At 39.6% G+C, this 22,724-nt stretch overlaps 1 protein-coding gene across 10 annotated transcripts in view; it reads left to right on the plus strand.

Moving 5' to 3' along the window:
* VIT (vitrin) overlaps positions 1-22,724 on the plus strand; it is a 185,738-nt gene that overhangs the window by 158,324 nt on the left and 4,690 nt on the right. For 9 of the 10 annotated variants that reach the window (XM_077486387.1, XM_077486388.1, XM_077486380.1 and 6 more), the window contains 8 exons: positions 7,244-7,306; positions 9,854-9,913; positions 10,126-10,227; positions 12,193-12,258; positions 13,477-13,624; positions 14,220-14,323; positions 16,357-16,583; positions 20,796-21,309. In XM_077486387.1, coding sequence (XP_077342513.1) covers positions 7,244-7,306; positions 9,854-9,913; positions 10,126-10,227; positions 12,193-12,258; positions 13,477-13,624; positions 14,220-14,323; positions 16,357-16,583; positions 20,796-21,309 — 1,284 coding nt within the window. The remainder of the gene's footprint in view (positions 1-7,243; positions 7,307-9,853; positions 9,914-10,125; positions 10,228-12,192; positions 12,259-13,476; positions 13,625-14,219; positions 14,324-16,356; positions 16,584-20,795; positions 21,310-22,724) is intronic. The other variant, XM_077486386.1, reaches the window with a different exon arrangement.

A 22,724-nucleotide genomic window follows, 5' to 3' on the forward strand; every position in this document is an offset into this window, starting at 1 on the left:
GAGGGTAATATCTGAAGTTCCCTTACTGCTTTCACAGCCATGTTTTATGCGATTTGCACTATAATAGGCTTATGGGCTTATTCACTGAAGCAAATTATAGTCAATAGTATAATATTTTGTTTAATTCAGTAGTTGAAGAACCAATAATTGATAAGCTTAGTCGAGGAATTTGAGGTAGGAATTTAGAAGCATCCTTCACATAAAAAAATAATCAACCCTGTGTATATTATTTACAAAGGCTATTCAAAAACTGAAGTTTTAAATAATTAATGTTAATGTAGATAAAAAATTATTATTTTCTGTTATGTATTTAATGTTTTAGAGAAAAATAACAATATGTTCCCTTTAGGGCCGGTTCACACTGCGACGCGAGGCGAGGCGACACGGCTCGTCTCGCCTCGCTCCCGCAAGTCGCCCCCATTCAGTGCTATGGAACCGTTCTGAGAGGAGCGTCTCGAGTCGCTCCGACTCAGAAAAAAGGTTCCTGTACTACTTCGGGGCGACTTCGGGGGCGACTTGCATTGACTTCTATGCAGAAGTCCTCTGCAAGTCGCCGCTGAGGTCCGTGCAGGTCGCGGCGAGGCAAGTCGGAGACGCCTCGCCGCGCATCGCTGTGTGAACCGGCCCTTACAATATTATTATCCAATCAAATTTAAAAAGAAAATCTAAGGAGAGAAGGGAAAAAAATATTGTTCTATTTGCATAGGTGACATGCATGTTTACAGAGCCATTTTCTCAATGTACCATGTGCTCTTATATTTAGATACAGTATTTTAGCATTTATTTGGCAATATTGATGTTTGCTTAAAATGTACTATATATATATATTTTTTTTAATATAAACCAGAGGTGTCCAAACATTTTTCAAAGAGGGCCAGATTTCATGAAGTGAACATGCGTGAGGGCCAACTATTTTGTCTGACATTTTTTGAACCATTAAAATGAAATGCAAATTAAATATTTTATGTAAAGTTAATTGCAAACGACATACTATTCATTTCATAACAATATATGATAAAATATAATATATTTATCTTCTCTGTTCAGAGTAACGATGAGCTCAGGTGTGTGTTTTTTTTGTTTTTTTGTTTTTTTGTTTTTTTAAATAAATATAACTCTCTTAAGGAAAGGAACCGCATTCCGGTTTGATGTGGCCCCCAAATCTCGAGCGTGTTAGATATATTAATAGTAAAAAAAAAACTATCTTCTTTAGCCTGACAAATGTCGAGTGCCACGCTCATTCTTAGCATGAGCCGGGGCGTGTGGCTGGGTGTCTTCACAAGTCTATGTGCCCGAGCCCACAAGGAGGCTGACAGCACACAGCGCCACCGCCAATCACAGGCACAGTGACATTTCCCTGATCTCTGCATCTGCAGTCCGCAGATGCAGAGATCAGGAATAGTCACAGTGCCTGTGATTGGCTCTTCGCGCTGTCAGCTTCATAGCAGCTCGGGCACAATGACTTGTGAACACACCCAGTCACACGCCCTGGCTAATTCTAAGAATGAGCATGGCGTTCGGGATTTGTCAGGCTAAAGATAGATAGATATATTAACAGAATAAAAAACATAACACGCTCGAGCTTTGGGGGCCATAGATATATATATGCAAATTCCAAGTGGGGACCACATCAAACCGGAAAGTGGGCTGCAAATGGCCCACGGGCCATACTTTGGACATGCCTGGTATAAACAGTATAATAGCTTGAGAAATTACACATTTTATTTCCTTTTGAGTTATCCTTCAAGTGTTTCCTTTTGTGTCAAACTAAGAGATTTAACCTAACTAAATTAAATGTCCAGCCCTTCCTCTTTACTGGCTTATGTATAATGGTAATATCTACCTTCAAAAGTATGAGAAGATTTGGTCAGCATAGGCTGCAGCTAGGAATCTTACTCTCTGAAATGGGTGTTATTTCGCCTCCCTTTGGAGGTTGGAATGTACTGTTCTCCTTTCCTGGTCCACACCCTCTTTTGAGTTCTTGGGGACCCCCCCTCTAGCCCTTCCCTCCCTCTACCCCAACACCTCACCATACCTAGCTTTTCTCCTCTCCACGGGTGGTTGATACCTCACTAGTACTAGCTACATTAGAGATTTGGTCTATAGTATGCATCAGGGTAAACATCTGGATAATTCATGAGTGACCCATATGGTCTCTCAGTGATGATTCTTGTAGGTGTCTATGATGGTCCTATAACTGTATAACTATGTGTTGTTACAATACAAGGTGTATCCTTTGTATTATGTACATGTATAACGTTTTCACATTTTTCAATAAAGTATTTCTGTTCAAAAAAAAAAAAAACATTAAATGTCGAGCCAATTTGCTTGATGATAGGAAATGAGGTAAAGTCTTAAAACTATATAAAGTATAACATCAAGGTTTGCTTTTTTATTTTAAGCAAATGAGAAGGGCACCAAGGTAACAAAAACTAAGACCTTGATGTACATTGTTGGCTATTATATGTTTAAATTTGTAGCAGAAATAAACAAGTAAATATAGATTTCTTTTTTAAAGACATTAAGCTATGGCAAAGTAAATCTGTATTTTGTGACAATACTATTTATGTATTTTTTTTTCTAAGAATAGTGGCCTTTTAGCTATAGGAAATAATCTCAAGTGGTGTTAGCCACAAGCACTATAATTAATTAGTATCCCATGAAGTTGTGTGCTTCTAGCTAGTCCAGTTGTAAACAACTGAAGGGATGTGTTTTCTTTTTTTAAAGGTTATCTAGATCAGTATCTGTATTCCATTTTTTTTCTGATATGGGGTGTCTGTTCTGCAATGTATACATGAAACTTGTTGACTCGGGCAGTAGCACACTGACACCATTGATTGCTCATGTGAGGGTGCCATCCGCAAAAGCCAGATAAAACATGATTTGCATAGGTCTGAAATGCAGCCACTTGATCCTGTTGCCCTATTTCTTCCAAAGCTATCATTCTACTGACTGAATTTACTTATGGCGATCATTAGCTAGAGGTGTTTATGTTTTTGAGATGTTGTACACTATGATGTCTGTACACTTTAGTGAAATATGGTCTGCACAGGTAAACCGCAGTTTGTGTGGTCATGCCAAAAGAGAAGTGCTGGCAGGTCAGTTGTAGTAACATCTTCAAAAGGGTAATCCAATCCAGGCTTTCTGGGATTTTACTGGACAAAACGGTATTTCATGCTAAATCTAGAATTTTTAAAAAGATTACTTCTAGCTATGTCTCCAAACTCTAAAGTTCATCTGTTTTTTAATTGTGCTGATACTTACTGAGACCATCAACAAGCAAAGAAAAAAGATCAAGACGGCTAATCACAGTCAACAGGAGAGTGTTTTTGACAACTATGGTATCATTAAATAGGCTGTCATAGCAAGAGTGGTACCATTTTAACAGATTGCTTAGGTGAAAGCATGATACATTTGTAGCTGGGTGGAAAAAAAACTTTAAATCTATCAAAACAATTTTAGGTACGTCAGCATCTCTTTCCACACTAAAATGTAAAAGCTTCAGTAAAGTATTTTGCCACTAATTCTATATTTGTCAGTTTAAAGAACTGTAGTTATTTGTTTTACTTAGTTCCCTCCACCTTAAGGAGTGCTACCCACCAGGTCTTAAATTTACCTCCATTGCTAATCCAATAATCTTCACTGTGTGGCCATTTTTTTCAAGCTGCACAAGCTTTCCTATGGGACTGTAATACTCTGAATAACTGTGTACTTTAAACACAGCATCTTTAATGTGTGTTATGCACAGAAAGCAAGGAAAATGGGCAGGGGAGGTCAAAAGCACTGCAAATCTCAAAGGTTTCTTTTATGTTCATTTACTCTTTTCCACAATATTTGTTGGCCCTGATCTGCCTGCAGCTGCCCACACATGGGATTTTCAGCCAATATGCATAAAATTTGCTGGATTGGGGAAGTATAATATTATGTACAGTATCTCACAAAAGTGAGTACACCTCTCACATTTTTGGAAATATTTAATTATATCTTTTCATGTGACCACACTGAATAAATGACACTTTGCTACAATGTACAGCTTGTATAAGAGTGTAAATTCGCTGTCCCCTCAAAATAACACACAGCCATTAATGTCTAAACTGCTGGCAACAAAGTGAGTACACCTCTAAGTGAAAATTTCCAAATTGGGCACCGATTAGCCATTTTCCCTCCCAGTGTCATGTGACTTGTTAGTGTTACAAGGTCTCATGTGTGAATGGGGAGCAGGTGTATTAAATCTGGTTTTATCGCGCTCACTCTCTCATGCTGGTCACTGGAAGTTCAACATGGCACCTCATGGCAAAGAATTCTTTGAGGATTTGAAAAAAAGAATTGTTGCTCTTCATAAAAATGGCTTAGGCTACAAAAAGATTGCCAAGACCCTGAAACTGAGTTGCAGCATGGTGGCCAAGACTGTACAGAGGTTTAACAGGACAAGTTCCACTCAGAACAGGCCTCGCCATGGTCGACCAAAGAAGTTGAGTGCACAGGCTCACCATCATATCCAGAGGTTGTCTTTGGGAAATAGACATATAAGTGCTGCCAGCATTGCTGCAGAAGTTGAAGGAGTGAGGGGTCAGCCTGTTAGTGCTCATACCATACGCCGCACACTGCATCAAATTTGTCTGCATAGCTATCATCCCAGAAGGAAGCCTCTTCTAAAGATGATGCACAGGAAAGCCCACAAATGGTTTGCTAAAGACAAGCAGACTAAGGACATGGATTACTGAAACCATGTCCTGTGCTTTTATGAGGCCAAGACAAAACTTATTTGGTTCAGATGGTGTCAAGCATGTGTGGTGGCAACCAGGTGAGGAGTACAATGTCTTATCTACAGTCAAGCATGGTGGTGGGAGTGTCATGGTCTGCATGGGTGCTGCTGGCACTGGGGAGCTACAGTTCATTGAGTGAACCATGAATGCCAACATGAAGCAGAGCATGATCCCTTCATTTCAGGGACTGGGCCGCAGGGCAGTATTCCAACATGATAACGAATCCAAACACACCTCCAAGATGACCACTGCCTTGCTAAAGAAGCTGAGGGTAAAGGTGATGGACTGGCCAAGCATATCTCCAGACCTAAACCCTATTGAGCATTTGTGGGGCATCCTCAAACGGAAGGTGGAAGAGAGCAAGGTCTTTAATATCCACCAGCCCTGTGATGTCATCATGGAGGAGTGGAAGAGTGGAAGAGGACTCCAGTGGCAACCTGCTAAGCTCTGGTGAACTCCATGCCAAGAGGGTTAAAGCAGTGCTGGAAAATAATGGTGACCACACAAAATATTGACACGTTGGGCTCAATTTGAGCATTTTCACTTAGGGGTGTACTCACTTTTGTTGGAAGCAGTTTAGACATAAATAGTTGTGTGTTGCGTTATTTTGAGGGGACATTTTTTCAGTGTTGTCACATGAAAAGATACAATAAAATATTTACAAAAATGTGAGGGGTGTACTCAGTTTTGTGAGATACTGTATATGGGAAACTCAAAGTATGTCTAAAGTCAAAACTTTTTCTTTTTTTTTTGGACAGAGTAGGGGAGGGTTAAAACTGCTGTCAGTTATTTTGTGCCAGTAATGTCTTATTAGTGAGACTAAAATGAATTTCCTGTCCTGTAGACTTAACTAGAAGTCATTGGATAACTTTTCAATGTGGGGTCAATCCCTTCTTAGCCCTTGTTCACACGGTCAGAGAATCCGTCGGAATGTGTCCTATCGGACCGTGTCGTCGGATAATCCGACTGTGTGTGGTATGCATCGGACTGATTCCGTCGGAATATCCGTCGGACCCAATTTTCCAACATGTTGGAAATATTTCCCGACCAACTGGGCCGGTTGGACATACTCCGATCATGTGTAGTGAATTTTGATCGGACCAAGTGCCACGCATGCTCAGATCAAATTCCTACATCAAAGCTATTGGCTACTAGCCTGAATGTAGTCCCATCATAACGAAATTACGTCATCACGTTCTGAAAGATTGGATTTTTCGACAACTTATGCCGCGTACACACGGGCGGACTGTATGGCGTACTTAGTCCGTCGAAACACATTTCAGCGGACAGTCCGCTCGTGTGTGGGCTTCAGCGGACTTTTTCAGCGTGCAGTCTGGCGTACTAAGTATTTCGGATTTTTCTAAATTCTGTCCGTCGTACTTTGGTTTCAGCGGACAATTCGCTCGTCAGTAGGCTAGTTCGACGGACTAAGAATGGCGCATGCCCAGAAAGGATTTACACGGCGGAAGGGTGCTTTGCTGTGTATTGGACTTCCTATTTCTAGTCCCGTCGTACGTGCTGTACACGTCATCGCGCAAGCTTTCGACGGACTGTTTGGGTATCCGTGTGTGGTCAAGTCCGTTCAGTCGAAAGTATGACGGACTGTCCGTCGGATTGTATGACGGACTAAGTACGCCATACAGTCTGCTCGTGTGTACGCGGCATTAGTCCGACCGTGTGTATGCAACAGTTTCGGACAAGATCCGACGGGCAAAATCCGACGGAGAAAATCCGACGGATTTGGTTGTTGAAATCTCCGACCGCGTGTACAGGGGCTTAGACAGCTGGCCCAGGAACAAGAATCCCCACAGGAATTTTTTTCCTTTATTACTGTTCTGGTGGCAGCTCGAAATTTTGCATTACTATTATTTCTGATGACACTGGTGACCAGGACTATTAGAAAGAATGCCTAACAGGGATGCAGGCAGCAATAAAAATCAGTGGTTCTAACTCCTCGCCGCTTTATCTAATCTAAATTAAATAAATGTACCTTAAGTAATACTTTAGGGGAGCGTATACTATTGTATTTTATAAAAAAACTTTTTTTACTTACCCACCTGACTTTCTCCTACCCTCAATGCATAGATACCTGAATTGTATAGCCATTGCCTACAGAAATCGTAAAAGCCTCTGTCAAAAAAATCTTGCATTGTTCTGGTTGCGCTAGTAAAGTCATCTTCTATAGATTTATATGTGACCCTGAAAGCACACCTATCCTTTTAAAGGTAAATCTATGGCCAGACTTAGGGCATGCAAGTATTTACATATTCTTTACAAGCACTAAAGGTTTTAAAGCAAGGACTTGCTGATGGCTGAAGCTGCAGAAACCGTTCAATAATTTATCTATAAAGTTGACGGCAGAAAGACTTGAAGTCTGTCAGTTATTAGGTGTGTTATTACATATAATTATATTATCACATCATTTTGTTATGAGATCATCATCACAAAAGTTTGATTTGTTTTCTGTTTTTCTCTAGTTTCCAATCCAAGGTCTAGCGTGTCAGAGTTTGACAGGTGGGTCTCCGGCTTCTCACAAAGCAGTAAGTAGTTCCAATTTTATATGATGGTGTAACAATGTTAAATCAAAATAATAAAAAGGAGCTTATTGTTTGTACATCATTATGTCTTTGGCTCCATTCACACCATGGCGTTCCATTTTGCGGGCAGAAACACTGCGATTCTGTCCGCAATACGGGAACGCTGTAAATCGCGGGGCGCGCTTGCGAACCCCATTACTTTGAACGGCACCCAAATCACAGCGCTATTTTTCCGCAATTGTTACTTTGAATGGCACCCAAACCGTGGCGTGATTATTCCGTGATTCTTAGTTTGAATGGCAATCGCTGTGCAATTTTGCCAAGATTGTCGCCCAATGAATCACTGTAAAATTGCGCAAAAATAAGTCGCCTGTCACCCAAAAGAAGTTCAACAACTTCTTATGGGCAATGAGCATCCCATAATTCTGTTTGCGTGATTTTACAGCAATTCCTCAGGCCACAATTGTGGCCAAATCAATCCATTCAAAGTAAAGGGTTCACAAGGTTTGCGGCGTTTCCAGATTGTGGGAAAATTTGCTGAGTTTCCACCCGCAAAACAGAATGGCATGGTGTGAATGGAGCCTTAGTGTTTATTTGTTATTCAATTTTGCAAGTTAGTGAGAAAGATGATACAACCAGGGAAACACATACAAATAGAAGTAGATTAGGAACAGTAAGTAATTCAGCACTACATAGATTTAGTTATTACAACTGTTCACGCTTATAAACATACCCAATATCATTGAAAAGACATTATGATATATCAGATGTACCAACCAATACTGGTTAGGGATTTTGGGGATGGATTGGGTATACAGGAGGGAAAAAGAAAAGGGGTAAAGATGGAGACCCGTCTGGTTCAGAAACATATGTAATTTTGGTGGAAACTAGATGCTTATGAAATGACAATTCAGTGAGGGTTTCGTTTTTAAAGATGTCTAGGAGGCCCATATCATGTAATAAATATCTTGGGTATTGAGTCGTGAGTCAGTTCATACATGGGCAAATCCAAAACATTTTCTGAAACTATAATTTTATGGAGGAGATAGTAGGCTGTTTCCAGATTCAAAGTATTGGGAATTTAGCCACATTAAAGTGGTTGTATACTCTTTTTTTTATATGTTTACCTACAGGTAAGCCTATAATAAGGCTTACCTATTGGTAAAATGAATATCTCCTAAACCTGTACGGTTTAGGAGATATTCACTTTGCATGCAGTCGCTGACGTCAGCAATGCATTCGCTGTGAAGACATCGTCTGTCAGACCTTGTCGGAAAGTAGCCTCCCTCGCACATGCACCGGAGCCGCATACCCGAAAGATACATTGATGGGAAATGTTAGCTCCATTGGCGGTGACCAGGTTCAGCTACCGATGCCTCGTTCTAAGGTAAGTATTTCATGATGAGCTAGTTTGCTAGTATGCGGTCCTCCTGTTATAGCTGATACATACCAGATCCATATACTGAAGCCATCCGGGCGTTCTCTACACTACTAGACTGATTGTTACCTACCCTTCATCAAACTTTCTTATCACACCTACTTTCGTGCCTTTTTGCCCTCTTTTAGGCGTACTGACCAGCTAGGCCAATGCCTCGGGTCTTGGTAGTTAGATTATTGCATTTCCAAGTGAATATTCTGACTACAATTAACGGCTTAGTTCTGCTTGCTAAATTGACATATATTGTGGATATGCAGAACCCATTTCAAAAATGAACCTATACAATTGAGAGATGCATTTTTTTGGAGGTTCAGAAAATGAGAGGTTCACACAAGACAGTTTCAAGAGGATAAAGTTCATCAAAAGAGCAGAATGGTTTTAATAGGGAACTTAAGTGAAAGTTAAGTTTATCTCCAATAATTTATCTTTTGTGAGGCACTGAGTCCTCTAATTGCTGGAAATGACTTCAGACTTGAACCTCAGGTTACATAGTGTAGTAGGAGAGGATGTTCTGAAGGCCAGTTCCACATTCCGGATTTGGAAGGCCCAAGAGAAATGGTAATAACCCAGCAGTAGGAGTCATAGTGAGTTATAGGGACATTGCTGTTATGAGTAAATGTAACCTCAAGTAGTTAGGGATAAAGTCATGAAAGAGAAGTTTCAGATGAAAGGAATGCTTAATACGGTGTCACTGTAATTACACATTGATCCATCTTTTAGAGTGGCATGCATATAACCAGTCAATGATCCTGTGAGGGTAGCAGCATGATGGTAACATATGAAGTTAGCTCTCCATTCACTTTGGTTTGAGTGAAGATACCACATGAAGCTGTTTGTGTTTTTAAAAGCAGATATTTGAGAAAGTTTTGTTGGTTGCTGCTTGATAAAGAACATAATAATAAATGCATGCAAGTTTATAGTAATTATTTATATGTTCTTTATATTTTCTTGTGGTCTACATCTATTAATTTTGCACTGTGGGTGAAAACATATATAAGGATATTTTTATGGGCTCACAAACTTGGGTTCCCTAAACAATAGCAAAAAGCATGACGCCTACTATCAGTTACATTTTATTTTGGTGAATATAGTCAGTATGCACTTCTTTTCAGATTCCAGAAACACTGATACTGACACAACCTTGAAAGTTGCTGAGGTGCCAGAAACCAAATGTAAGTACATTATACAATTCGGTTCTACACCTAGATAATACATAGCAACAATTTCTTGTTTCTTTAGTTCTCAACATATTTTGTTAGGTACAATAAGTGGCCTTTGTGTCCTCTTTTGTTCCAACTTTTATATACGTTGATAACATCTAAAGTTACTATACAATACAATTATGCATGTGCTGTATTGGTCACTACATTTCTTTACATTGCAGTTCCAGTTGCAATTCCAGTGCCAGTTCCAGTGCAAGTTCCAGTTAAACCTGAATTTAAAGTTGATGTTGAACCAGATCCATGGCGAGGGTTCTCAGAAGGTGGTATGTTTCTTTGTAGACTACCAATTCTTACAGAAAAAGTTGATGCTATTTGATTATGTTTAACTGCTGCATAATTGTGTTTTTTTCATGGTTCTGCTAAATGGAAATATTGATGCTCTGTCAGTTATTCCTAGAAACACCCATAAAAAAAGCCTAGTAGTTCAATATTACATGTGCATATTATTTACTGTATATACTAGAGTATAAGTCGAGATTTCTTCAGCCCATTTTTTAAGCTGAAGCCCCCCATACCTTTCATTACTAAAACAGCTCGTGTCTCCCGCTGTGTTATGCAGTCTGTTCAGCCGTCCATTGTAACAAAGCCCCGCCTCCTCTTGGTCTGTGATAGAGGGACACTGATACAATGCTGGGAAACTGTATCAGTGCTCCGTCACAGGTGAGGAGGAGGCTTTGTTACAATGGATGGCCGAACAGACTGCATAACACTTTTAGTAATGAAAGGTACAGCTGCAGATGGGCACAGTGAGACTACAGATGGGCACAGTGAGACTACAAATGGGCACAGTGAGACTGCAAATAGGCACAATTGGTCTGCAAATGGGCACAGTGAGGCTGCAGATGGGCATTGTTTACCCATTAGCTGCTGCATTTTACCACCCTAGGCTTATACTCGAGTCAATATGTTTTCCCAGTTTTTGGTGGTAAAATTAGGAGCCTCAGCTTATATTTGGGTCAGCCAATGGGTGGAGCTTTAGGCATCTTTTCTCTGGTCTGCTCTTCTTCATCATTGCAAAAAGATTGTCATAAATTCACAGGCATTCATCTCTTATCACATGGTTCCAAATGGCATGCAGAAATAGCAAGTCAAAAGGCAGGTAGCCTCTGATGAAGTGTCATACCAGCTAAACCATAAAGCTCTGGAAATAATTTGCCTTATTGTAAACATCTCTTTGTAAACCACATTTTATAATAAAACAAAACATTACTTTAGAAAAGTAGAAACATAAAAAAATTTAAATAAATGTAACTAAACTCGTATTTTCCATTTACCTGAAAAAAGAGCAGTCAGTTTAGGAGAACATTGCAATCGAATTTGATCAGATTCATTTTATTTTTGTTAAACAATTTTTTTAAGACACAGATTGTTTGATTCTTTGAGATCTGTGACTATGTGTGTGGTGGTCATTAAGGAAATACAGATAACTTTTGAAAATTGGAGTAATGAAAAAGTATAAGGGTGTCCATAAAAAACAATCAATGTCATCTACAAATAATAGGTGTAATTGTTTACAGGAAAACACAGATTTTACTTAACCCTGTTATTTTAATAATGGCTACAGACTGCTGGATAGTTGGCTATGGAATTCAGGAACTGATAGATTAAATAAGCTTTTCTGTCAGTGGTTGGTTATAAGCAACATATAGGTCTTTAAGACAAAAGAAACTGACATTTAATTGTACCTCATCTCAAGGACGTTATAGAAACAACATTGTACAAAGAAAAGCGTAATTGCATATACCATTACTCATTCTGAATAAATATATTTACCATGTTATGTGAGTTTAGACATCTTTTTCTTAACTTATAATAGCTGTCAGCATTTGATTAATGTGTTCATCCATTCATCCGACTTTTCATATCCTTACCAGACATTTCCATTGTCTTGTAACTAGGCTTTTCTGGAAGTTGTTTTAAAATACTTCATACTAGCAACAATTTTCTTTCCAAATTACAGTTTACAGGGAAGAATCTTTGCTCTGCAAGAAGGGATGTTCCTTTTTAAACTCTTTATAGCAGCATTTTTCTCTGCATAAGTGAAATTAATATCCTTTGATACTGAAGGAATGTGCCAATTATTGATCTTATGTAACATCTGACCAGGAATTCTCAGCTATTTACTACCACATTATGCTGGGAAACTCCATTCAGCATGGTCTTATTGTGTTCTGTGGAATAACTAAGTTAGGAAATTAGACTGATTTCTATGCATTCAATACTTTCAGGAGTCCCTGCCAAAGAAGAAGTACACTCAAGACTACCAGTGGAAACAGTAGCCTTGGGAGGCATAAGTATGAGAACCTTTTATAAAGGGCTTACGACTTTTAAGTGTTTAGTGTCTTTATAATATTGCATATTATTAATTCAAGAATCTAGGTAAAAAACAGAAGACCACCAAATTATTTTTAAAATGCTGCCAGTAGAAGGCAAAACACAGTGGCATCTGGTGGGATCCTCTTTTGGGGACAACACCCCCTTTCTCCAGCAGCACGGCAATTAAACAGAACCCTCCCCCATGGGCCACCCGGCACGGCACTTACCCACTGGGATGGCGTGGCTGTGGTGTCCTCTCCTCCTCTCCTGGAGTGTGGGCAGCGCCTACGGTGGCTCCAGTGTCTGCTCCTCCAGCTTTCTCCGCCATGCGTCTCCTCTTCCACCAAAGCGCTAAGCATCAATAGGATCGCCTGACGCTTTAGCCAATCGGTAAACAGGTCTCATAGACCTGCCTCCTGATTGGCGGGGAGGAACTCTAGTGTGATAATAGCGAAAATGTATTTGCTTATCGTCACACAACCTCTGGCTCTAATCAGGTGCTTCAAAAAAAAAAAAACACCCCGCCGCACTGCAGTCCATTGTTCAGCACCACTGATATGTAGTTCAGGGGGCCGGACACATGGATAGGGGAGGCGGTGCCCATGCGCCCTCTATGGATGGGCCACCACTGGCAAAACAGATGGGAGAAAAGTTATACATAACATGGTTGGTGCACAATTTAAAATGTGTAGCTCAACTATGAATTCCTGGCAGTTGGAAACACTAATGAATGCTATTGTGATTCTGTTTTGTTTTTAAATCGTCAAATGTAATTTTTGTAAGTGCAAGTAACTGAAAATTACATGATGTCAGCCTCTGTTACTGCACCCTCGCTGTCTAATCAGCCTGGAGATAGTAAGGCTACCTAGCTGTGGGGGCCTAAATGACAGAAATTACTATTGCATTGGTTTTATCATATCATGCTCTTATATAGCTGACAGTTATATAACAGCATTATTAAGTAATAAAAGTAAAATACCACTACTTACAGAACAGGCTATGCACCTTTGTGATATGAAATCTAAGACATAGGAGCTAAATAATGTACTGTATTAAGAACATAACATCCAAACAAGGGAAAACTGCTTTCTTTATATAGCCCCTAAGATGCAAGGAGTTTAATATAGTATGTCATCAATTCTACAGTTTTCTATACAGAATGTTTTATATTAATGTTCTGTCATTTAATGTTGTAGACTGCAAAATAGATCTGGTGTTCCTCATTGATGGCAGCTGGAGCATTGGTAAGAGACGTTTCAGGATTCAGAAACTTTTCCTAAGCCAGATGGCAGATGCTCTGGACGTTGGCATTTCTGGACCTCTCATGGGTATTGTACAATATGGGTAAGAATCTTTCTTTATATACTGTACATTTTTTTTATCTAACAATAGTGTGGTTGTCTAAAATAATACCTAGTTCAATATTTTATCATGGAAAAGAGGTCCGCTTGATTCATTCTTGATAGCGTCTGTTTCTTCTTTTGAAGTATTTACACAACTGGGTTGATTTAGTGCAAAGTCTGGTGCAGCTCTGCATAGTAACCAATCAGCTTCCATTTTTTTTTTTTGGTCAAAGCTTAACTGAACAAGCTGAAGTTAGAAGGTGATTTGCTACCATGCACAGCTACACCAGAATTTACACTCTTCAGTTTTAGTAAATGAACCTTAATGACTTGTACCCCATGCAAAAAATGACCTCATGCATGCACGGGCACACATTCACTAGTACAAGGTTAAATGTGGTGCTTTCTACAAAATAAATGCTGTAATAGATAAGGAAATTTAAATGAGTGCAATTTGTCTTCATTTTAGCTTAGACAATGCACTTAGCACCTATATATTTTCGTATCTTTCTAACATAATCATTTAATTTTCCTCATTTACTGCTAAATCATGTGTTTGTCATGAGTTTGACAGTTACTTGTTTTCCTTCCTTCAGGGATGACCCATCAACAGAATTCAGCCTGCGATCGTACTTCAACTCTAAAGACCTGAGAAATGCCATTGAAAAAATTCCACAAAAAGGAGGATATTCTAATGTTGGTAAGTTAATGTAAATGTAAACATCACTTTAATCACACTATGGAGTTGATTTAGTAAAACCGTACTCTCTAGTTTTATTATATCAACCCTGATCTTTGCAGAGAAGCCTTACTTCAGAAGTGATTCCACTGTAGATTCATAATTGTATACACTATATTGCTGCAAACTGATCCCACATGCCAAACAATATATTATTCTGTGGTTATGCTTAGCCACTTCAGGATTTGGAATGCTACACATATATACTAAAAACATCAACAACGTTTTAAGGATTTATCTTTTATGTCCAGCTCCTCCCTCCACCATTAACACTGGCAATTGCCAGCTGTCAAAATGACAGCTGGAAATTGCTTTGTATGACACAGCAAGAACAGCAGTCAAAATGCAGCCACCCCAGATGTATGCAAGTGTCATTAAGTAAATACAATGAATAAATGCATTGTTTTACTGTATTTACTATTTCAATTATATAAGGTGTTACCTTTGATCTGTATATCACAATATACAAGTTTTGTAAAAATACAATGTATACCTATTTAGTTCCCTTTTGACCTATAGTTATCCCTATTTAGCCCCAAATTAACTCTTTTCTCCCCTTCTCCCCTTAGCTATTATTTTTCTGGATTTTTTCTTTGTCTATTTTTTATTATCATTAATATGTTTTTGTTTTCATTCATTTTGTATTTAACCTTTTCCAGTGATGTATAAGAAAATGAGAACATTGAAAAAAAGTCATTTATTTAATTTGGAATTAACTTTGCCATACTTTGGACAAAAAAAACATACTTTAAAGTTTTTTTTAATGGGGAAATTCAAGAATAAACACCACGATTTTTCCATACAGTAAGACTAGCATTGGTCAAAACATTCAAAAGAAATAAAAAATTTCAATTTTTTTTGTTCATAGATTCTATAGAAAATAAAATATTGGCAAAACATTATTATAATGGCACAATTATCACCAAAAAAAATTCCCATAGTGGAAATGCAAAATTTGCTCAGGTCCTTAAGGGTATACAGGCGCAGGAGCTGAAGTGTTTAATAATGAGATACATGGATGAAAACATAAAATACTTCTCCTACACAGGTTAAGCAGATGTGCATATAAAACCAAATATTGCAGCATTAAATACTAATAAAACCTAATAAAACAGTGAAGTAGAATTAATAGTTACAACACATAAACATTACACATGATTTACTAAAAATATATAGCATACACTTAAACCATTAGTACAAATGTAAATTGTAACAATCTGTGTGCTATTGTGCTTCACATAAACTTAAGTGACCGTGAAAACAATCATAGTGAACCACTGATATTTAGTCAGGCATACACACTTCCATTTGTGACCAATCTTGGTGAAAATTAAAACATCTAAAAAGCATGTATTTAGCCATTGGCTAAACATTGGTGGTTAAAGAGGAAGTAAACCCTGAGGAGTTTACTGCCTCTTTCATTCCCTGCAAAGGCAAAGCATAATGGACTACTATGCATCGCATAGTAGTCCATTATGTGTCACTTACCTGACACAGGAGCCAGCGAAGTCGTCACTGTCCCCTGTAGTCCACCGCATCCATCTTCTTGGTGGGGTCTCGCAGCTCTGCCGCTGTCATTCGGCGAAGCCGCAATGACGTCACTCCCACGCATGCACATGGGAGCCAACACGCGCAGCAACTCCGTCATTGAGAATGCTGCGCTCAGTGCGCCTGCGCGCCGCTGTCTACGGCGCATGCGCCGTAGACAGCGGTGCCCGTTTTCGGGCAAATATCTCCTAAACCATATAGGTTTAGGAGATATTTCTTGGACCTACGGGTAAGCCTTAATCTAGGCTTACCTGTAGGTCAAAGTGGTTTGTAAGGGTTTACAACCACTTTAACAATAAATGTTTTCACATATAGTAAAAGATATTTAAAAATGTATACAGCATGCAAAAAATCTGCAATGCACCAATAACACCATGATGTGTCAGAAATCACATATCATCACCATATCTCGTGATATCATTAGATCATTATGATTATAATTTCAGGAAAGGCTCTGTCCTATGTGAACAAGAATTACTTTTCTGATGCCAGTGGGAATAGAGGAGCAGCTCCAAATGTGGCTGTAGTTCTTGTTGATGGATGGCCAACAGATAAAGTGGAAGAAGCCTCTCGTCTTGCTCGGGAATCGGGAATAAATATTTTTTTTGTGACAATTGAAGGTGCAGATGACAATGAAAAGTCTAGTGTTGTGGAACCAAACTTTGTAGAGAAGGTAATTTAAACATTTCTATTTATATGTGTAGATCTAAAATTAACAACACAGCAGAAAAAGTATGAAAAAATATACTGTATCTCTGTCTGTCATTAACTTACATTAACTAATAAATGTAATGTTCATGGGTCAATTCATTTATTAAAACGTTTTGCATTCATAAATGTTTAAAATAATATATATTTTTACTATTCTATATTTTTTATATATTTTTATATTTTAAATATAAAAATGCTTGTTTTCCTGATAAACATATATTATATAAAACAAAAAAAGGCAAACACCTGGCACTTAGAATTAAACTATAATAAACTGGCTAAATGAAGAAACTGATAAAATGAACTAATAAAGTAAAGGCATGCTCACAGTTGGAAGTAGGAGGAAGGATGAATGCAAGTGGGAGATCATATACTGTATTTCAGCAGTGGAGGTCCGTCCATTAGGGGCACAGGGGTGCCACCCCCTAATCCATGCATTTAGCCCCTAATTTAAATGCAGGGTGTTGGACACATGAATTCCAATGGGTTTTTTATTTTTAGAAGTAATGATTAGAGCTTGAGGCTCTAATTGGCTTCAAAAAGGGTGGACTCGGGGGACAGAGCACTGCGCCATGAGCCCACCCAGTTTTGTGACATTAGCAAATTAATATTTGCTAATGTCTTCCTGTTGCTCCGCCAATCCTCATTGTCCGGGAGTCCTAAGACCCAATTGGCCGCGAGTCCTAACTCCTTATTGGCCAGGAGGAGAAGTGACCACCTGGGACTCGGGAGGAGACGCGGGGGGGAGCCGCCACCTGGATGGGGAAAGTGCAGGGGCTGGCAGGGGGCCTGGCATGCGACGGGTGATCGATTGAGCAATGGGGTGAGTGCCGCTTGGGTTATGTGGTTGGCTGGCTGGGGAGGCCCAAGAAAATTGAGCACCAGCCACCACTGTATTTCAGTTTGTTGATCTGTCCATGTATAGAGTGGGGGCTGTACTGAATAACTCAGGTAGATGATAACACTTGAGTGATTCAGTACAGTCTCCACCCCATACATGTACAGATCAGAAAATTGACATATGTCCCTAAATTTGTTTCAAACACCCCCTTACCTCCCTTTAAACTTACCTGAGTCCTATCTCGATCCAGCGCAGCGCCCTTCTACAGCAGCTCTCTTCTTTCTTTCCACTCAAAGAGGATAGAGGCAGCAATGTAAACCATTGGCTTCTGCTGCTGTGAATCAAATCCTGCAAGCAGAGAGCAGGGGATGGGGCTGAGCTGCGCTGTGTGTATCTAAGGACACACACAGCCCAGCTCATGAATGAGCCCGCAGGTGCTTCCCCATAGGAAGCAGATTTCCATTCATGCACAATGAGAAAAAGAGCCTAGAGCGCCAGCTAAGGACACCAGAAGAGGGGATTTAGGCACTCTGTGCAATACCATTGCACAAAGCAGGTAAGTATAACTTGTTTTTTTTTTAAGAAAATAAGAATCTTAAAGCAGAGTTCCACCCATTTAAAAAAAGTGTAGCTGCTGACTTTTAATAATCAGACACTCACCTGTCTCACGGTCCAACGATGTGGGCGTATGAAGCTCCTTCCCCGTCCTCTCCCCCTCCCCCCCTCCTCTCCGCACCTCCAGCATTCTAATTTGGGGCGCCTGGCTGTGGCTTCACAGCCGGGCGCGCACTATGCATGCACGAGCCGTGTGGCGTGCTGTGAATGGCCGGACAATCTTCTGGGACCTGTGACGTGTCCCAGAAGATTGCAGGGGGGAGGGGGAGAGGTAATCTTCCTTCCGGCGCCATGGTGCCAGGGGAGGAATTGGGAGCTGGGTGCCTCTAAAAACAGGGTACCCGCTCCCCCCACAAAAAAATTACATGCCAAATGTGGCATGTCAGGGGTCACCTGCAGAAGTTCAATTTTTGAGTGGAACTCCCCTTTAAGCTGTAGCTGCTTTAATGTTATTAGTTTTTTCACTTAACCAATTTATTATAGTTTAATTTCAAGTGACAGGTGTTTCCCTTTTTTGTTCTGTGTATTTATGACTAATCCCTGTCCGGACTCTTTCATATTAGACTTTCAGAATTTTAGGCATCTTATATTCCTATTTTTTTGCTCCTCAATCCACAGTAGCACCAGTACTCCAAATGTTCTGATATATTATATGAGGATATGAGTACCGTTTGTTTTCTAAAGAGTGAGAGCACAGTAGTAGTTTTCTTTCAGACATGCTGTCTTTGCCTGAAATCTTGAATGCAGCTATATGGAGGCTGGGAGACACAGACATGAGTCACTCCTATGACCCATTCACTTTTGTCAGTACATTTTTGCTTGACCTACTGAACTCTGTACACTACAGGATTTTTACATTAGGCAAAAGTTATAGCATTTACAAAAAAGGGGATAGTTTTATGGCATTTGTATTAATATTTTTTTTCTACTAGTAATGGCGGCGAGCAGCGATTTTTTTCGTGACTGCGACATTATGGCAGACACATTGGACAATTTTTACACATTTTTGGGACCATTTTCATTTATACAGCAATCAGTGCTATTCAAATGCACTGATTCCTGTGTAAATGACACTGGCAGTGAAGGGGTTAACCACTAGGTGGCAGTGTAGGGGTTATGTGTGTCCATGTGGCGTGTTTCTAACTGTGGGGGGCGTGGCTGTGTGCGACATGGCACTGATCTATGGTCCTGATGAGAGGGAGCAGAGATCAGTGACACTGTCACTAGGCAGTACAGGGAGATGCTTGTTTACATTAGCATCTCTCCGTTCTTCCTCCCCATGAGAAGACCGCGGGTATCGAATCCGCGGGACCCACAATCCGACTCACGGAGATCCTGACCGGCGCGCACGTGCTGCCAGTGGCACACACATGATGGCACGGCAGAAAATTTTAAGGAACATACAGGTACGCCCATTTGCCTGTCCATGCCATTCTGCTGACGTACATCGGTGTGTGCCGGTCGGCAAGTGGTTAATATTACCTGAATTCGTTTTTTTTATTAGACCTGACTATAAAGCTCAAAGAAAAAAAAAACTGTGAATCTTTATACTGTACGTTACCTTTAAGTTCACATTGATAAGAAAAGCAGAGAGAAACAACAGATCTTATGTATATAAAATAAATAAAATGTGTTTGCCTGTGTGAGAAGCAATTGGATTCCAGCTATTAGCTAGCAGTAGTGATATTCAACTAACTTGAAATGTTGAAGATGTTTTGCAACTTATCAAAGTAACTTCATCAGCTCTAAATATAATGCCACTTCATCAGCTCTATACTGGAAAACTGGAAAAAAAATGAAAATAACACGTTTAGCCATGTCGATTTAAGGATCAATACCTACTGAAGACCTTCTAGCATATGGGATTGGACTATATCAATAGAAAAGATTGTTTTTACAAAATTTTACATCTCCCACACTGTTTTTGGGCAATCAATATCTGCCTTAAAAATATTCCATGGTGACTGGATTAAGGTGACTAATTTACCTGTGCAGATTCAGGATGCACTTGGCTGAAAACCGAAACGGGCAGTTTTTATTTTTATTTTAAATATAATTAATGTGGTTGGTGCTTTTGCATTTAAGTCAATTAGATGTGGTTTTGAATTGAAGTCAATAGGGGTCGTTTTTGCATTGAAGTCAATGGGACACAATTTTGCATTGAAGTCACCAGGGGGCGTTTCTGCATTGAAGTCAACAGGAAGCGATTTTGCATTGAAGTCACCATGGGGGCGTATTTGCATTGGAGTCAATGAGACATAATTTTGTATTTAAGTCAATGGGATGCGATTTTGCTTTGAGGTCAATGGGACGCAGCATGCCATTAGCGGCACCTTTTTTTTTCAATTGGCAAAATGCTGATAACCCTGTTTTCGGACAATAATTTTTGGCGGCCCATATCACTAGTAGATATAGATGGATGAGTGGCAAATCGTCAACATTACAGAACAAATCAAGTTTAATGTGACTAACTACTACTAGCTACTGTATACCATGGCCTGGATAACTGAAAACCTTCATGTGTTAGAAACAAAATTAAAAATGTGACTGGTTGCATGCAATATAGACTAATATATACTACAGTACCTATCAGATTTCAACTGTATTTTGTGCTAGTGCAAAAAATGGTAACAGATATGTATGTTCTGTCACCAATTTTGGCATAATTGGTGTAGCAGTAGGCTTTCAAACTAACAGTCATCATTTTTTTTTTTGCAGGCTGTTTGCAGAACCAATGGTCATTTTTCCATCAATGTTCCCAGTTGGTTTGGTCTCCATAAAATTGTGAACCCACTGGTGAAGCGTATGTGTGATATTGATAAGCTAGTCTGTAGCAAGACCTGTCTTAATGCTGCTGATATTGGGTTCATCATCGATGGATCCAGTAGTGTTGGTACAGGAAACTTCCGCACAGTTCTGCAGTTCATAGCTAATATAACAAGCGAATTTGAGATTTCGGACACAGACACAAGAATTGGAGCTTTACAGTATACATATGAACAGAGGTTGGAGTTTGGTTTTGATAAGTACAGCACAAAGCAAGATGTTGTGAATGCCATAATGAGAATCGGCTATTGGAGTGGAGGCACAAGTACAGGAGCGGCCATCACATATGCTACTGAACAGCTATTTAGCAAATCCAAACCAAACAAGAGGAAGATCATGATTGTAATAACTGACGGACGTTCTTACGATGATGTCCGGGCTCCGGCTGCAGCTGCTCATCGAAATGGTAATTCTTTTCACAAGAAATTCCTCATTACCCACTTCAGTACGGGGTACTATTACCCCCAATTTTCAGCTTTCAGCGCTGTTGCACTTCAAATGACAATTGCGCGGTCATGCAACACTGTACCCAAACAAAATTTTATCATTTTGTTCACACAAATAGTTTTTGTTTTTTTTGGTGGTATTTAATCACCACTGGCTTTTTTTTTTTTTTTTTTGCTAAATACACGAAAAAAAAGGCTGAACATTTTTTAAAAAATAAAGTTTTTCTTTTTTCGGTTATAAAATTTTGCAAATAAATAATCTTTCTTCCCCAATTTAGCCCAAAATGTATTGTGCTACATTCCTTTGGTTAAAATAACCCAAATCAGTGTATATTATTTAGTCTGTGTGAAAGTTTATAGAGTCCACAAACTATGGCATGCATCTGAAAACTGATCAATCCTGATGTACTGATCTAATTTCTTGAGGCCCTGATGGCAGAACAGTAGAAATACTCCCCAAATTACCCCTTTTTGGAAAGTAGACCATCCAAGGTAATTAGTAAGAGGCATGGCGTTTTTTTTTTTTTAATTGTAATTTTTTTTGTCATAATTTTTGAAGATCGAAAAAATAAATTTTTACCCAATTATTTTTTTTAACATACCGTCAGTCAGTGCAGTACAGCGTCATCATATACCTGTGTGGTGTTGATCAGGGACACTGACTAGTGTTATTTTTTATTACTTTTTTTTTCTTTTCTTTTTTTGTTTTACGATTATTATTTTTTTTTTTTAACAAACTGTGACCAGAGCAATATAATGTTACCATTATGCACATTGGATGTCTTGAAAGGAAGCCATCCATTGTGTACAACTGTCATGTGACCTGCTGTGATTTGTCATGGCGGTCACATGGTGGCGGCAGTGAGCCGGTCCTCTGATCAGTCATCAGCTGTGCCCCATGGACCGGGCCAGTGACAGATCGCACAGCCTCTGAGTGACCCTGCAATTGGCACATCCTGGCAGGACTTCATGATGTCCAGTCAGGATGGGAAAGCCACCGCCCAGCCGTCACTTGTCTATAGGCTGGGCATGAAGTGGTTGTATATCTTATCATCCCCACGCAATTCAAACTGACCATACTGTGCAAAATATGCAGAATTCGGGTTACCTTTAGATAGTAGCAAGTCCAGCAATATAGGAACTCAATTTAACCACTAGCGGATCACCCTATGTAGATATATGGCGGGTGGGTTGGCCGCTCGGCACCGGATCACAAATATGTCTGTGGTCCAGCATTTCCGAGTAGGGGGGCACACAGCACATGTGCGTGCATCTGCCGCCCCATCTGTGCTGTGATTCGGTACAGCACAAGTCGTTCAGCATGTACCACCCAATAATTTATGGTCAAGACCTGCTGATAAGTTTAGTAAATCAA

Source organism: Lithobates pipiens, unplaced genomic scaffold (assembly GCF_037356315.1).
Source record: "Lithobates pipiens isolate NorthernLeopardFrog02 unplaced genomic scaffold, aLitPip1_a1.2 Scaffold_18, whole genome shotgun sequence".
Classification (NCBI taxonomy): domain Eukaryota; kingdom Metazoa; phylum Chordata; class Amphibia; order Anura; family Ranidae; genus Lithobates; species Lithobates pipiens.